The sequence below is a fragment of the Agelaius phoeniceus genome, chromosome 9 (genome assembly GCF_051311805.1).
Source record: "Agelaius phoeniceus isolate bAgePho1 chromosome 9, bAgePho1.hap1, whole genome shotgun sequence".
NCBI classification, from domain to species: domain Eukaryota; kingdom Metazoa; phylum Chordata; class Aves; order Passeriformes; family Icteridae; genus Agelaius; species Agelaius phoeniceus.
The window spans coordinates 15,290,532-15,305,330 of record NC_135273.1 but is presented as its reverse complement, the minus strand read 5'-3'; the positions used below and the strand labels follow the sequence as shown (position 1 = coordinate 15,305,330).

The following is a 14,799-nucleotide window of genomic DNA, read 5'->3' as shown; positions in this document are numbered from 1 at the left end:
AGAGGAATAGATATTTTGGCTTCTGGGTTATCCCTAGGCAAGGGAAGAAATGAATCCAGTCTAATCTATATACTGCACTATGTATATATTTTTTTCATGGCCTCGGGAAGACCCCAGAGCTGAAAGCTCTATATTAATTTTTGGATGGTTAGTTTCTATTTGGATGAAAAGTATTTCTTTATATCTGCAATAATACTGTTGAAGCAGTAAGAGCTATAGGGCTCAGAAAATGTCTGCAATACTTCTACAATTTAATTTTAAACTCAGGGCCATAATTGCAGGAAGCGGGTTTTGACTAATTTTCCTGAAACTCAGCTTGTATATCCACCTGTGATAAAAGAACTGAAAATATAATTGATGGATCTGACTTAGGAATTTTTCCACCTTGCTTCCCCATGAGAACATGAGCAATGAGAACTGTAACATAACATTTCTGATGTGTTGTGAGGGACTGGTACAATCCAAATTGTCTGCTATGTTAAAAATAAAAATCCAGCTTGACATGGGAATAGGGGCATTCACCACTGAAGTAGATTTGTGCTGAAGTAGATGCACAGGCTGTAAACCTGCTTCATTGTGCTCGCCTTGCTGTAATAGAAATCCAGGGAGATACAGAGCTGCATCCAACATGACACTGGCAAAAACTTTGGTGTAGTTCTGCAATGAGCAGTACCCCCTCCTCCAGAGGAGGAATGTGAATGGCCTCCATAATCTCCTCTGTAGCTGTTTGCAGGTCACTGGGTGCTTAAATGCAAAAAGGTGGAACTCAGCCATTCAATCAGCTGAAGACCTGGTTGAAATCTTGAGATGATTTGGCTGATCAATTTTATCTGTATAATCTTTGTAGGCAATGGATGTTTTAAGGAATGAAATACTTTTTGTACCTGTCTGGAGTATTTCTGTTGAAGAAGTCCCAGCTGGCAGAGAGCCAGTGATGTTTCTGCTTGTGTAGCACCTGGTTTTGATTTCAGAGGGGAAACAAGAAAATTACTTCAATGGGTGGTGACATTAAATACAGCTGTTGCCTGGCAGAAAGCATGTTAGCTCTATTTTACCCAAGTGAGAGCATTTCTACCTTGCATCATGGATAGGTTCAAAGCTCCAGCTGTAATCTCCCAGAGGAAGAGACAGAAAGGGTTGCATTCCCCAAAACTTTCCTGCAGTTATGAAATAAAGTTCAGTGACTTTGTCATTTTTATTATGCAGAGGAAGATGGGGCTGACCAGAAGGATGTTTTTGATGGAACTGGGAAGAAGAAAAGGTTTCAGAGTAGAAAGTGAGCTAAGGTAGGAAAATGTTTATATGTTTTGAAATAACATGTAGTAATGCTGTTTGAAGCATTTTAATTCAATATAGTCATACAAGTGACTGTGATTGAAGCTTTTGCCTATGTTTTTGGTAGGTATACTTGGCTCTTTCCATTATAAATACGTTTCAAGAGTTCAGTGGGTTTTCCTAGTATGTGGTTTATTTCAATTATCTTCTGGTCAGAAAGCAGGGAAAGCACAAAACTTAGCAAAATTTCTAATTTTTCACTTTTAAAATGTGCATTTCTAATTTATCTTAGATCTGTCAATTTTCATGGGTCTGCATATAAATTGTGTCTTTAGCTCATCTGAATCACTCATTGTTTATTTCCTCTTTGAAGTCAGGTTAAGATTAAGCTAAATTTAATGGCCAATTTTGAAAACGAAAAAGGTTAAATGTACAGGAATGGAAATGTGATGGGTTGAGGGGGACATTTGTCTACATCATCTCTGGTATTATAGTATTTAACTTTTTTACCCTAATATGGGTCTCAAAATTATGGCTTTTGCTTTGGTACAATCTGGAAGAGCACTGGAGAAAAATCTTAGGAGTAAAATACCACAGATGTGGCATTTGAGAGTGGAAACACACTCCAGATTCAGGTTTTTCTGGTTTCAGCAAACCAGCTCATTCAGAAGGAAGCCTTCCTCCAAACAGGGCTTTACATAAGTGCTGGTTATGTCATTATGCAGTTTTCCAAAAGCTGCATCATTATATAGGTTCTCTGAAAAGCTGGAGGAAAACCAAGTATTGATCACATCTCTGGGTCTGTCTCTGGAGTGTACAACCCTACAAAAGTGTATTTCTACAGTCTTCTTTTCAACCCCATCAACTTTGATAGTCTGAGGAAGAAGGGAGGGTAAAATAATTTATAAAGCAAGATTAAAGCAGATATTGAACAGAAGTAAGCAATTAGCATCTGATACAAAACTAATCGAGTTCTTGGGGAAAAAAGAAATGAAGAGTGCTGTTCTGGACCCTACGTTAATAATCTGTAGAGTAAATGCTTTATCTGGGCTGCTTTGACACATGGGTATTTATTGCCAATATTTAGACTTCCTGTAAGTTTTATGAGGCAGGTGTTATGTTTAATTTCAGCGTAGCTGCTACTGGATAAAACAAAACTATTTAACTGTTGATTTTTGCTTTTGAAAATGACAGAGGAAATGTTAAATTTGTTATGTTCTGTGCCAAGAAAATAGCACAGCTGTACTGGTATGAGAGGAAACTGGAGCACAGCAGCTAAACTGCTGCTGTGTGCATAGTTATGGCAAAGTTCCCAGCTCTGCAGCTTGGTACAAATACATGACATATGAATATTTTATATGAAGTGAAATAAACCACAGGAAGCAGAAGTTCTATGTCTCTAACTGTTTGGGTTTTTTAACTCAGATATAAAGATGTGACAGTTTAATTAAAGTAGGACCTAGCAGGGTTAAATAATAATAAACCCAACAGTGTTTCATGGGGATTCACTTAATCTGTGTTTGTAATCTTTTAGAAAAAAAATGTGATTCATTCTTTTTCGATGGACTCTGCTCTCCAAGTTCCACTACATGGAGAGAAAAAAAATTGTGCTATAGCATGACACACATTTCTGAAGTACAGTCCTTTCAGTACCTTTCTTATAGTTCCAAAATACAGTATGTTTATTGCATTGGAGAGTTATTTGGTAACAATTTTTTATGGAGCAATTCCAGTATTTGTCATTGTGATTTCATGACTTAATGAAACTGGTGATCACTCATTTGAATAAGGATCACAGAGATGGGCCAAGGGATTTTCTTGGTTTTCTTGAAGGTAATTTGCTTTGAAGTGTGCAGTCTGCCTTTAACAGGAGCATGTTTTGAAGTCCATGCTAACCAGTGATTGCCACCAGTGGTGTCCTCTCTGCTTTGACAGGCTGATGGCTCCACTTCTCCAGCTCTTGCAGAGGGCTTGCAGAGCAATCTGTCAGCTCCTCCATTGGAAATTTACTGTATATGCAGAAGGCTGTCACCATCATGGGCTACCAGAAAGTCACAGACTTCCAAATGGGGATTTGGCTGCCATTAAGACAATTTATGTTCCATCTCTAGCTTCCTTTTGTAAAAATAGTGTCAAATAGTGACACTGCCTGTCTGTGCCTTTCCTGCAAGGAGTTTAGGAATCTATTGCCTGATAGAAATGAATGTTGGACTATATTTTCTAGATACTTAATTCTACAAGCTGATGGAAATGAAGAATTTTCTCCTTTCTCTCATGTTTTTTTGTGGGGGTGACAGCACCCTTGTGGGATGCATAGGGAGCAGGAGCACTCAGAATCATTCAAAATTTCCTACCAAATCTGTATTTTTTCCAACTTGCTGAGAAACATAGCAGGCCAGACAGAAACTTACAGATCATCCTAAGTATGCACGTAATCTTTTCTTGAAACAAAGCTTTGTCCCTGTCCATTATTTTTATATGATAGGTACAGAAGTGTCTCTTTTTAATCTTTAAAAGGATCACCTTTTAATCAGGTGATCCTTTCCAATGTTGTTCTTGTACAACAACTGAAATTTACTGCAATAGCATTTGTGCTATTGTATTTTTAGGCAATGTACACCATATAATGTATTGAATAACAATTCAAGCTGTAAATTTTGTATTCACTAATCCATCAGTTTTGTTGTACTGACTTAGCAGCAAGGAAATGGCCTTTATATGGAGCATGTAGTTCATACGATTTAATTCATGAATATTTGGCAGTGCCATATGTAATAAACAGCTTCATACAAGTACAGAAAACTTCAGTATCCTAATAGATATTACTGGCTGTAAAGTTTTAAATAATTATTGTTAACTGACTTCTTAATGTTGCAAAGCTTTAACTCGTTGATGAGGAATATTTGGAAGAGGCTGTCAAACAACCTCTTGTCAAGAGGTATTGTCAAGCAGCCTTTTAATTAAGGTACTGCTTGTGTAAGCAAAATATTTTCAGAATTGCAAAGAATGTGTATTAGGTTAGTGTCTATGGAAGGTAAATGATCCTTCAAGAAAGAAAATGCTGCACTTACAGAAGCTGTCAGACTACAGTCTTTCCTCAAGGCAGAGTCAGTGACTAGAATAAATATATGGTGATATGAAAACTTCAGTGCTTCCCACATCCTAAAGTACAATATACACTACAATTGTCAGGAAGTGGATGGTAAGTAAATACAGAAATAACATCTTTGTATCTGTGTACAGTTGATTCAGTGAAAAAAAAAAAGAAAACTTTTTGTGTACTTCTTGACAGTGATTCAGTCACTCATATTGTGGCTGAGAACAACTCTTACCTGGAGGTGCTGGACTGGCTGAAGGGACAGGCTGTGGGTGACAGCTCTAGGTTTGAGCTGCTGGACATCTCCTGGTTCACAGCCTGCATGGAGGCAGGAAGACCAGTTGATTCAGAAGTGAAGTATCGTCTCATGGTAAGACAGATCCTGCAATGTGAGTGCAGTGATAGCCAGAATGAATGGCTGTGATCGTATTTATTTTTTAACTGAATACAGATATAATTGTGTTATTATTTTTAATTTTTTTTCTGTGAAATTTATGAGTAATACACACAGATTCAATAGAGTAGAAGCACTTTCTGTGCCTTCTTTATCAGTGTCTGGTTATTACTGTTTCATCACAGGGTGCAAACTGGTAAATACAGAATTACAGAATGGTTTGGGCTGGAAGGGACTTTAGAGATCATCCAGCTCCCACTTCCTTGCCATGGACAGGGATGCCTTCCACTAGATCAGGTTGCTCAAAGTCCCATTCAACCTGGCCTTGAACACTTCCAGGCCAGCCACAGCTTCTCTGGACAACCTGTTCTAGTGCCTCAACATCCTCACAGAAAAGAATTTCTGTATTCTGATTCAAAATTTCTCCTCTGCCAGTGTAAAGCCATTACACCCTGTCTTCTCACTGTCCCTTTGTAAGAAATTCTCTCTCCAGCTCTCTAGCAGCGCCTTAAATTACTGGAAGGCTGCTGTTAGGCCTTCCTGAAGCCTTAAGGGGCTGAACAGCCCCAACTCCTCTGCTATATCCATCAATGAGGTAAACAATGCAAAAATATTACAACTTTTACTGTTGCAGGGTGATCAGGTAACAGCTGGGCCCTTGAAGGACCTGTGAAAAGAAGACTGATGTAGTCTGTGGACATGTGTTTACAGACTTGGCACCATCAAGTAATTGTGCTAAGTTTTATTATATTCTATTATCTCTCAATGGAAGCTGTTAGTCAGAGGATGTTGAAAATGGCTGGTTGATGATTTGATGCATGGTGTTTGACCTTGAAGCAATGGATAATGATGTTTTCCTCTGATCTATATCTGATGAATTACCTGCTAATTTCTCAGATTGGAGCACAGTCAGGAGCAGTGGTACTCAATATCTTGGCACAGACTCTGAGTGGTGGGGGATTGGTGGGGATGCCAGGTGTGCTGTGCCCAGCTTGTGCCACTGAGCCATGAAATAGGCCCAGCAGTGCAGCTGGAATGGAGCTGTCCCCTCCTCCTGCACCCACCCGAGCCTCATGGTGATGGGTTTCATGTGCACCAGCAAAGAAATTTATTCATATGTGAAGAGAACTACAAGTCTGCTCTGAAGCTCTCTAAAGTGAAGGATTCCTGCTGATTCCTGAGGGTCTGGATTAGGCTCTGTGTGACCACACTGGGACCAGGGAAGGATGTGCAGCATGTGCCCTCCTCTGAGGCACAGAATGCCTGAATATTTAACAGCAACATTGCTCTGTTTGCTGCTTCATCATTTTGGTATTTAGATTATGAAGGATGATTCATAAATACCATCCTTTCCCAAGAAAAAAAACTGTAGCTGATTATTTTTTTTCCCACTCATATTGCATTTTTCTTGCCAGAAAATATTTTCCAGGTTTTTACATACAAGAATTACTGTTTAATAACAGTTTGGGTTGGGGGGAGGGGGAAGCGAATACACCAGATGGAGCTGTCGCTCTCAGGCTCAGCATGATTCCATGACAGAATGTGTGTTTATATTTGAAATCCTTCCAAGGATATATTTTTGCAATAAATTTATAACATTTTTCAGTGAATCTGCTGGAGGGAGAATAGACAAAGGAAATTAATACAAAAAGAAAAAAATACAAAAGGAAGCCTTGTAACTTTTGCTTTATTTTATGTTACAGGCCACAAAAATATAAATACAGGGAATGCAGAGAAGTTCTCTAAACAAGTAATGCATCAAAATCATGAACAAAATCCTGTGAGCCTTCCTGAGAGTTTCCCATCAGCATTAAAAGTAAAACAAATTACCTTTTATGTGCATTCTTAATTTTGGCAATATGAGCACACCTATAGATTCAGATAGCTCAGAAAATGTGATTTTATAATTTGGTTTCCTTTTCAAGTCTAGAAACACCTTTGTTTTCCTCCAAAATTCCTCCAATTTTTTTTTAGGTCAACAAGAAGTCTTTTTAAGTCAATGAAACTGCCTTAGTTTTATATAAAACTCCTTTTGGAATATTGGTGTAGCATTAACTTCTGAAAAAGGAGATCATAATTATACTGTGAGACTGGCTCTGCAAGTAAAAGCTTATGTTTTTATTGAAACATAAAGATTTCATGCTAATAAATGTAGAGCACAATAAGGAAGCCAGTGACAGCTATACTGGTATTTTTAAAGCTTATAAAACCAATCTTAATTATATAGTTGCTCTGAAGTAATAAACATTTTGTAAAGAAAACAAGGAGAAAAGAAGAATTCTAGGAGTGTAGCAAATTTTAAGATAATTTTATTGTTGCAGTGTCACCATGCTAATTCTTTTTTCTGCCTTAAGAAATGAGGGAAGATTGAAGTAAAGGTTAATTTTCTTTTTAAGTACTAGACCGAACTCATACATAATGTAATTTAATTGGAATTTCACTGAAGACAAATTTGGTTCGTTATGTCAGACTTGTAAAATGTGAAATGAAAGTGAATTAACAAACCTTGAACTCAAGCTAGATCATTAAGGTTTTGAAGTAAAAGGAATGGATTGCAGTGGGGGAATGTTTTGGGTGAAATCTTGTCCCCATGTAGTTTTGTGGTCAAATTCCCATTAATATCAATAGCAGTAAGATTTTGTCTTTCAGATCCTACAGTATTTGGAAGGTTACTCCTCATTCAGGACATTTGTTTTACTGCATTAGTAACAAGAAATGCCCTTCTTCATGCAAAACAAGGGGAATAAAGTCAGAGTTACAGACCATTAGCTAACATCCTAATTACAATTGTCATTAAAGTACATCTTTCTGTGGTGGTGATGATCCAAGAGATGCTCTGATGTCAGTGATTTATAGAGAATGAAAGGTTGGTTGACCAGATTTAAGATGGACAGAATTATTATTGATTCATTCAGTCACAGTTGACTTTTAGGGTTAGTAGCCATCATTTAGTTTAATAAGCTTTGGAAATATGGTAGCCAAATATCTGCCTTGAAAGGGAAGCAGAATATTTCTGTGACAAAGGTCAGCCCTCGTGCAGAGACACCTTTCCTAGCACAAGCAGGAGGATATCCTTGACAATAGCAGGACATGGACATTCATGGGTGCATAAGGGCATCTCCACATGCCAGAAACTACTGATGCTTCCTGGGTTATGGAAGAGAAAGAGGCAGAGGGGAGGTGTTCAGAGAGGTAAAAAGAGAGGAAGAGATCCTTAAGGGTTGCTGCACACTCAGCAGCCTCAAGAACTGTGCTGTAACTGCATCTCTTCTGCCTTTTCCTCAGTCAGAACCCAGAAGTTGTTAGCTAATTAGTTTTTGTTTGTTTGTTTTTTCCTAGAAAGGAAAAGAGATTTATTTATTTGAAGAAAGGATTTTTCTCCACGTTAGGGAAAGAAAGTACCATCTTTTGATCTTTTGTCTTATCATGTGTCAGGAAGCATATTTAACATTTTCTGAAGCATCTCACTCTGTTTCATTGTGAAAGAGAGAGGCTGTAAGTAATGGAAGAAATCCTTCATCCTGACAGTCTGAGTTTCTCAGGAAATAAAAATGAAACTTATAAACTGTCTGCCTTCTCTTCATAAAATGCTGGATATCAGAGGACTTTATTATTTGGTCAATGCTGCCTGGGCTTTACTGAGCTGCTGGCTGCTTGTCTCTGTGCACTTCATTCACTGCTGCTTCATTTTCTCCCTGTTATTTCCCTGTGTCATTAAACTTCTTGGTGTGTTAAAAAATAATTTGACAAAGAGCAAAGTAGTCCCCCACAATATTAATTCTGCAACCAAGTCTGTCTGCTTTACAAATTGATGCTAGTGGTAAAGGCTGTTTCTCCTGCTTATGCCATGTGGAAAATGTCACTGTGAAAGAATAGCAAGTGACATTCACTGCAGCCTGGATGTGGGGTAGAAACTCTGACTAGCTCTAGTGATTAAGTAGCCTACACATTTAGGTATTTTTCAGTGGTTGCCCCTGTGCAGTGTACTGCAAATTCATTCTAATGTAGAGTTTTCTAAAAAAAAAAAGGAATTTTTAATGCTTATATTTTTCCATTTTTCTCTTATCTTTAGTTGTTTCTCCCCAGTACTAGAAATTATTTTTGGTCTAATGAGTTTCCAGGATTCCTTGTTCTGCACTGTAATTGCTCTTGATGGAAGTTTAGGTTTATCCTGTAATCTGTCCAAACATTTTTTTTCCCATCTAGTTTTCCCACCAAATATCAATTCGACCAGTATCAATTCAGCTCATGTTCTGCTGCTGATAGATCATTTCTGTAGTTCCCATGCAGGCATTATAATATTCCCTGCAAATCAGACTGTAGTAAACATTGTTTGCCAGATGTTTTTCCTGTTCATTTCTATCCAGAATTTCTTCTGTTCTTATAAAGAATCAAGGCCAGTTAACTAAATGTATAACTCTTACTGATTAAGGAAAATGCTCAAATATCTCTACTAAGGCAGGAATAGGATGTTTGAGTCCAGTCTATCACACTCTTAAATGCACAGATTCTCTGTGTTAGTTTTGCCCTCCTCCACAGTAGCAGCTGATGCTGCATGTAGGGCTCTTGTTCTTTGTGTGTGTGTGTCCTAGAGAAGGTAACAGCTTATTTTATATTCTATTCAGGAACATTCTGTTTGTTCACAGTCTTTGCAGCTGGCACTATCATTTCAAGCAGTATATTAGCACTAATCAATCATAGTTTATATGATTTAAAATCAATTTTAAAATATAATTCATGAATGTGTGCAGAAATGGATGAGTTGTGTTGCTGTCCTGACTGAAACCCATTTTGGTTATTCCCAAGACTGGTTTTAGACTTAAAATTGCTTTCTTCCTTTCAGGGCATGCTATGAAAACCACCATATAATTCACTGCTCCTTCAGTTGTGCAAGCAAATACCTTTTTGTGTGTGTGTGTGAATACTGTTATTTAACTTTTTTTTATCAAATACAAAGGCAATTTAGCATGAAATGCTAATTGGGGGGGTGGTTATGAAGATACACACATGCTTGTAGGTTTGCTAGCCTTTGTGTGATCGGATAGAGGGAAAAAAGGGCTTATTATTCCATTTTTGGTGTGAAAATTCTTTTATGTATTTTCATGACATTTTTTATTGTAATTGTTGAACCCTTTCCCTGTGGGGGAAGTGCAATGGAATAAGTTTTTGGATAGTGCAATGGAATAAGTTTTTGACACATCTGCCAAAAATTTTCAAGCAAAAGGACCAAGACCAAAAAATACAGGGGACTGCTGAAGGTTCTGCATGTTTCTGAAGTATTTCAGATTTTGGCACATTAAAGAAAGTGAAAGATTTGAAGGACTGGATATTATAAGATTTGAAGCAGCAGAAAACCAGTGTGAGTTTGCCTTTTTCTAGGTGCCTCCTAGTCAGGACATTCACATGTTGAGGACTTGTGCTCTCTTTTGCCAGGGGGGACATGACTCTGAATCCTGCCCTTCAGGAGAATTCCCATCTTTCAGGGGTGGGTTGCCCACAGACCTGTACGACCTTGGTCTATTTTGCATGGAGCAAAATTAGGTGAAAAGTGAATGAGCATTTCCCTGGAGATTGGGAAATGCCCTTTCAAGTCTTGGATGCCCATTCTCCTTTTCCCTGCTTTGGTGAATGTGTAAAAATGATGCCTGGATTGGATCAGCATCTATGAGAATTGGCTAAGGGAGCAACCACATTACCAGCTGGCTGTTGAGTGAATAAAGGACGGTGATTACTCTTCTGTAGCTGTTTATAAAAGTTTCCTTCACTCTAAAATGACTCCAAAATTAAACACTTAGCTGGATGAATTAAATCCAAAAGAAAAAGTTTTCTATCATTTTACCTGCAAGAGGGAAGAAAACTTGATTTCCAATTAATACAAAAATTTTCCCCCCGCTACTGAATTTATCTACAGACAGAAAAAGTCAATAGAACATTTCCCTTTGGTCTAATATCCCTAATCTTGTATTGAATAATCTAGTGTTTTCTGTGAAAACTCTGTGTTTTAGAGCTTATCTGCTCTTTAAGTTTTGTAGTTTTTCAAACTTACTGTGGTAGTGAGAGTAGTAGAGACACAGATCATTTAGAAAGAACTTTTTTTTAAAATGACAGTGCCATTGAAAACTCCCTGCAAGAACTTACTGCAGAAAAGCAAAAATCCCAGTAATCACCAGATAAACTGTACTGTCAGTCCAGCCAATGTGAAATCACCTGTTTTTCATAGCAGGATGACAGGAGCATTATTATTTTCTTGTCTGGTCTTCAATGGTTTGTGTTTTGGGCTCATGAAATGTACTTTTTTTAAATTTTAAGCTATTTGCCATGTGTGTCACTAACTATTATTTTTTTTTACCCTTGTTAGGAGCAATCCCAATCTCCTCTGAATACACCTGAATTGGAAATGCCAGCATTTATTGCAACAAAAATATCTCAGTATTCATGCCAGAGGAAGACAACTTTAAATAACTACAACAAGAAATTCACGGTAATATTTATTCTATCTATAAAATAAAAACTAGTATAATTAGAATAATTACTAGAATACTTGCCTCAGTATTTTCTGTGGCACCCTCAGCAAATTCATGAGTAAACAGGCAACATAACAACAATTTAAAAAGTTATAAATCTGCCAAACTTAAATTAAAATTGAGTGCAAGCTTAATTGCATCCTCTTAAGTATTGCTGAAAGCTTAACACAGTGGATCTTTAAATACATTAACAGCTTGTAAACACATGAATTTTTAAAACAAATGATAGAATAACATTCCAAAAATGTCTTTTAGCCTTTCATCACAGTCTTATTTGACAAACTGGAAGTATGATAAACCAAGTTGGGTTTAGGTGAATCCAAGGTTCTCCACAGTTGCTGTGCTGCCTTTTGGTTTGCCCAAGTTCAGTTCTTCAAAGTTCGGTACTATACTTCAGATTTTCACAGCTGAGCAATTATGAAAACAGACTGCATGTTAATTACTTTGACATCACAAAACCCCCTTTGAATTGTCTACTAAAGCAGAAATCTTGGAGACTGTCATATATCCTAGTTAATGCCCATAACATTGCACATTTCAGAGGGTATGAAGGGTCTGAGTCCTTGGGTCTAAATTCCTCTGGAGTTCTTGTACTTAATGGGTCCTCCTGGCTCTAAATACTCAGTGGCCACTATTCAAAAGGAAACATTTCTCAGAGACTCTAATGTAGTGCAGTCTAACTATATCTGGCATAGTTACATGCATATGTTTCAACTATAACATCAAACTAAAGCTTTATTATGTGTTTTGTTATTATTTATGATTTTTATGATTCTACTTGTGTGTTTGTGTAAATACATACAAATACTTCAAGAAAATATTATTTGTAAGGTTCATATAAAAAGAATAGCAACAGATACCAGTTATTGGTGAATATAAACCCTTTCCAAGATAAATACTAAAACCTTTGGGTATTCAGAACTAAAGATAAACCTACAAGGAACTCAAAAATGTCTTGATCTGGGAATGCACAGTTCAAAATTAAACAACCTAAAATTTGGCTTGTAGTTATGCTTTGAAATAATCAGCAATTACATCAAATATATGCTACTATTTATGGTAGCCAAGTAGGTTAAACTGTTTGCTTATTTACAAAAAGCCCCTTTTGAGCAACATGATGGGAATTGAATTTTGACCCTGTTTTGAGCCTGAGGTTGGACTAGAGACCTCCTGAGGTCCCTGCCAACCCCAGTGTTACGAATATTCCCAAAACTGCTGCTTTTGAAATGGCTGCATTTCCCTACCTCCTGCTAGAAAAAAAGGGCTGTGATTGCAACCATTTAACCTCTTGAAAGCAGCAGTTCTTTTTCACTGTTTATAAATATCAAATACAAGCTGCTGTAGGGGAAATGTCAGACCAAACATAGTATGACTGAAACATTATGTAAAATAACAAACTTCTTGGAGAAATAGGAAGTAAGTGTCTTAGTTCTACACTTCCTGAAAACAGTAGAATGTGGCACCTGGCTCTTTGATGAATTTTCTATATTACAACATTTTGTCAGACATTCTAAAGGTAAAAAATTAAAAGGAATGTGGCGGATAATGGCAAAGTAAAATGGTTGCTCCCAGAAGGCACAAAGTTGTTGCTTTAATCGTCATTAGCATTTAGACCACATTCTTAGAGTGGTTTCTGTTATACTTGTGTTTCACAGAGGCAGTCCCTAAATTACTTCCAGGTTTATCAGTACAGCAGTCTTAATGTCAACGTACAGCTTGAGTGAATTTAGCTGAACAGATTAGAAGTGGGGCAGTTTGATGATGGGAGTACTGAGATTCCCTTCTGTTACCCTATATATCAAACATTTCTGGGTAGACACTGGGTTTTCTGGTGACAAAGATGTCAGTTTTTCATCTTCAACATATTTTGAGAGTAACTTCTCAGAGTTCATGCTGTGTTTTGTTTCTGGAGGTGGAACTGGGCAAGTTTATGAATCTGTCTAGAATCAGCATTGTTGACAGCTGTAATGGAACTCCTCAGGGCTGTTGCCCTTATTCCTCACAGCCAAACCTGGCAATGACAGCTGAAGAGTTGGGTGTTTATGGGCTGCCAGAACTGGCCCATGCCTTGGAGAACTGCCAGTTGGTCTGCCTAATGTCACAGGAGCCTGATTTTTAGATTTGCTGTTGTTTTGTTGGCCTTGTATTAATCCTTTAATTCACGTATTCAAATAAAAGCATTCCAACAGATTTCTCAGTGTAAGCACTTAGCAAATGCACTGAAGCATTGGTGTAATTCACTTGTGCATGCTGTGGGCAGCCAACCATTAAATGACAGATTTTCCTTGGGTCAATACCATACATCCTGAAAATTGGGTCCAAACCATCTTGAGTTATGTGCTCATGGTAGCATTTTGTTATAACAACCTTATTCTGTGGGTCAGGCTTGTTCCCTTTTCTTGCAGATTTTCTGTTTTCTTTGGTTAGCTTGTCTTCTGATCATGCCCATAACAGGGGTACAAACCTATTATTTGCTAATGCATTCTTCGATGAGTTCTTGGATTCTTCCTTTTACTGGACTTTGCCCTGAGATGTTGTATCCAGTTCCCCTTTCAAATAAGTAGGAGTTGTGTTTGAGAAAGGGTAGTAATTACATTGGAACAGACACTAATAGGCAGCAATGTGGGTGCAGCAGGATTTATACGTCCTGTTTTCTTGGGAGAGGCACTTTAGGGGACTTGATTTCTGAAGAAATTGATAATTAGTGACCCTTTTTAATCTTGAGTCCTGTTCTGCATATATTTCATCAGGAAGGACTAATTAAAAAAAGTAGTAGAGATATTTGATGACAGCTCATGAGGAAAAACTGGTGGTTTAATATACTAGGTGCAATTTCAATGTTCAAATGTCTCATGTTTCCTGTCTGTTGTAATAAACAGAAAATATCTTGCAGAAAGTTACAACAAACCAGTTTTACACATGGAAGAAGCTACAGAAGGGTTGACATAAATTGCAGATGTCAAGGTTTTGTTATTGCATTCAGTATGGGGCAAGTCCCAGTCAAATAATTTCTGAGCTGTTGTGTAGTAAGGCTTGTGGTGTGAAGAATACACTACAAATGTCAGATGCCAAGGAGTAGAGGGTGGAACCATGGTTCAGTTGATGGGGTGAAGATGCAACTGCTTCAGACTCGGTCTCTGTGCAGTCTTTGGGCCCCAGTGTCCCCTGGCCTGGGGGTAGGCAGGCTGGGAACCCCTACTGGGGCTTTGCTGGCCTGGCTGGTCACACCCTGAACACATCTCCCTACTCACAGGTGAGCTCTGGCTGCTCAGATGGGCAAAACTGCAAAACAAAAGAGCAGAGCCTTTGAGTAGTGTCTGTACCTTAGCAAGTTTCCTTTATGTTTGTCTTAAATATGAACGTTCTTATGGAATATAATGCTCCAGTATTGTTCTCTGGCTTATTTGTAGCTATCTTCCCTCTCCCACTGAAAATATACACTTGGAGGCTGCATTGTGTTTTCTTGTGCTAAAATAAAAGGAGTCATTCTGCTGTGCCCAGGAGGGGTT

The 14,799-nt window shown here is 37.8% G+C and overlaps 1 protein-coding gene across 3 annotated transcripts in view; it reads left to right on the top strand.

Annotated features, from left to right (window-relative positions):
* Positions 1-14,799, top strand: part of DNTT (DNA nucleotidylexotransferase) — a 140,661-nt gene that overhangs the window by 62,133 nt on the left and 63,729 nt on the right. For 2 of the 3 annotated variants that reach the window (XM_077183041.1, XM_077183042.1), the window contains 3 exons: positions 1,207-1,286; positions 4,568-4,742; positions 11,125-11,247. In XM_077183041.1, the coding sequence (XP_077039156.1) occupies positions 1,207-1,286; positions 4,568-4,742; positions 11,125-11,247 (378 nt within the window). Of the gene's footprint in view, positions 1-1,083; positions 1,287-4,567; positions 4,743-11,124; positions 11,248-14,799 lie in introns of those variants that run through there. The other variant, XM_054637628.2, reaches the window with a different exon arrangement.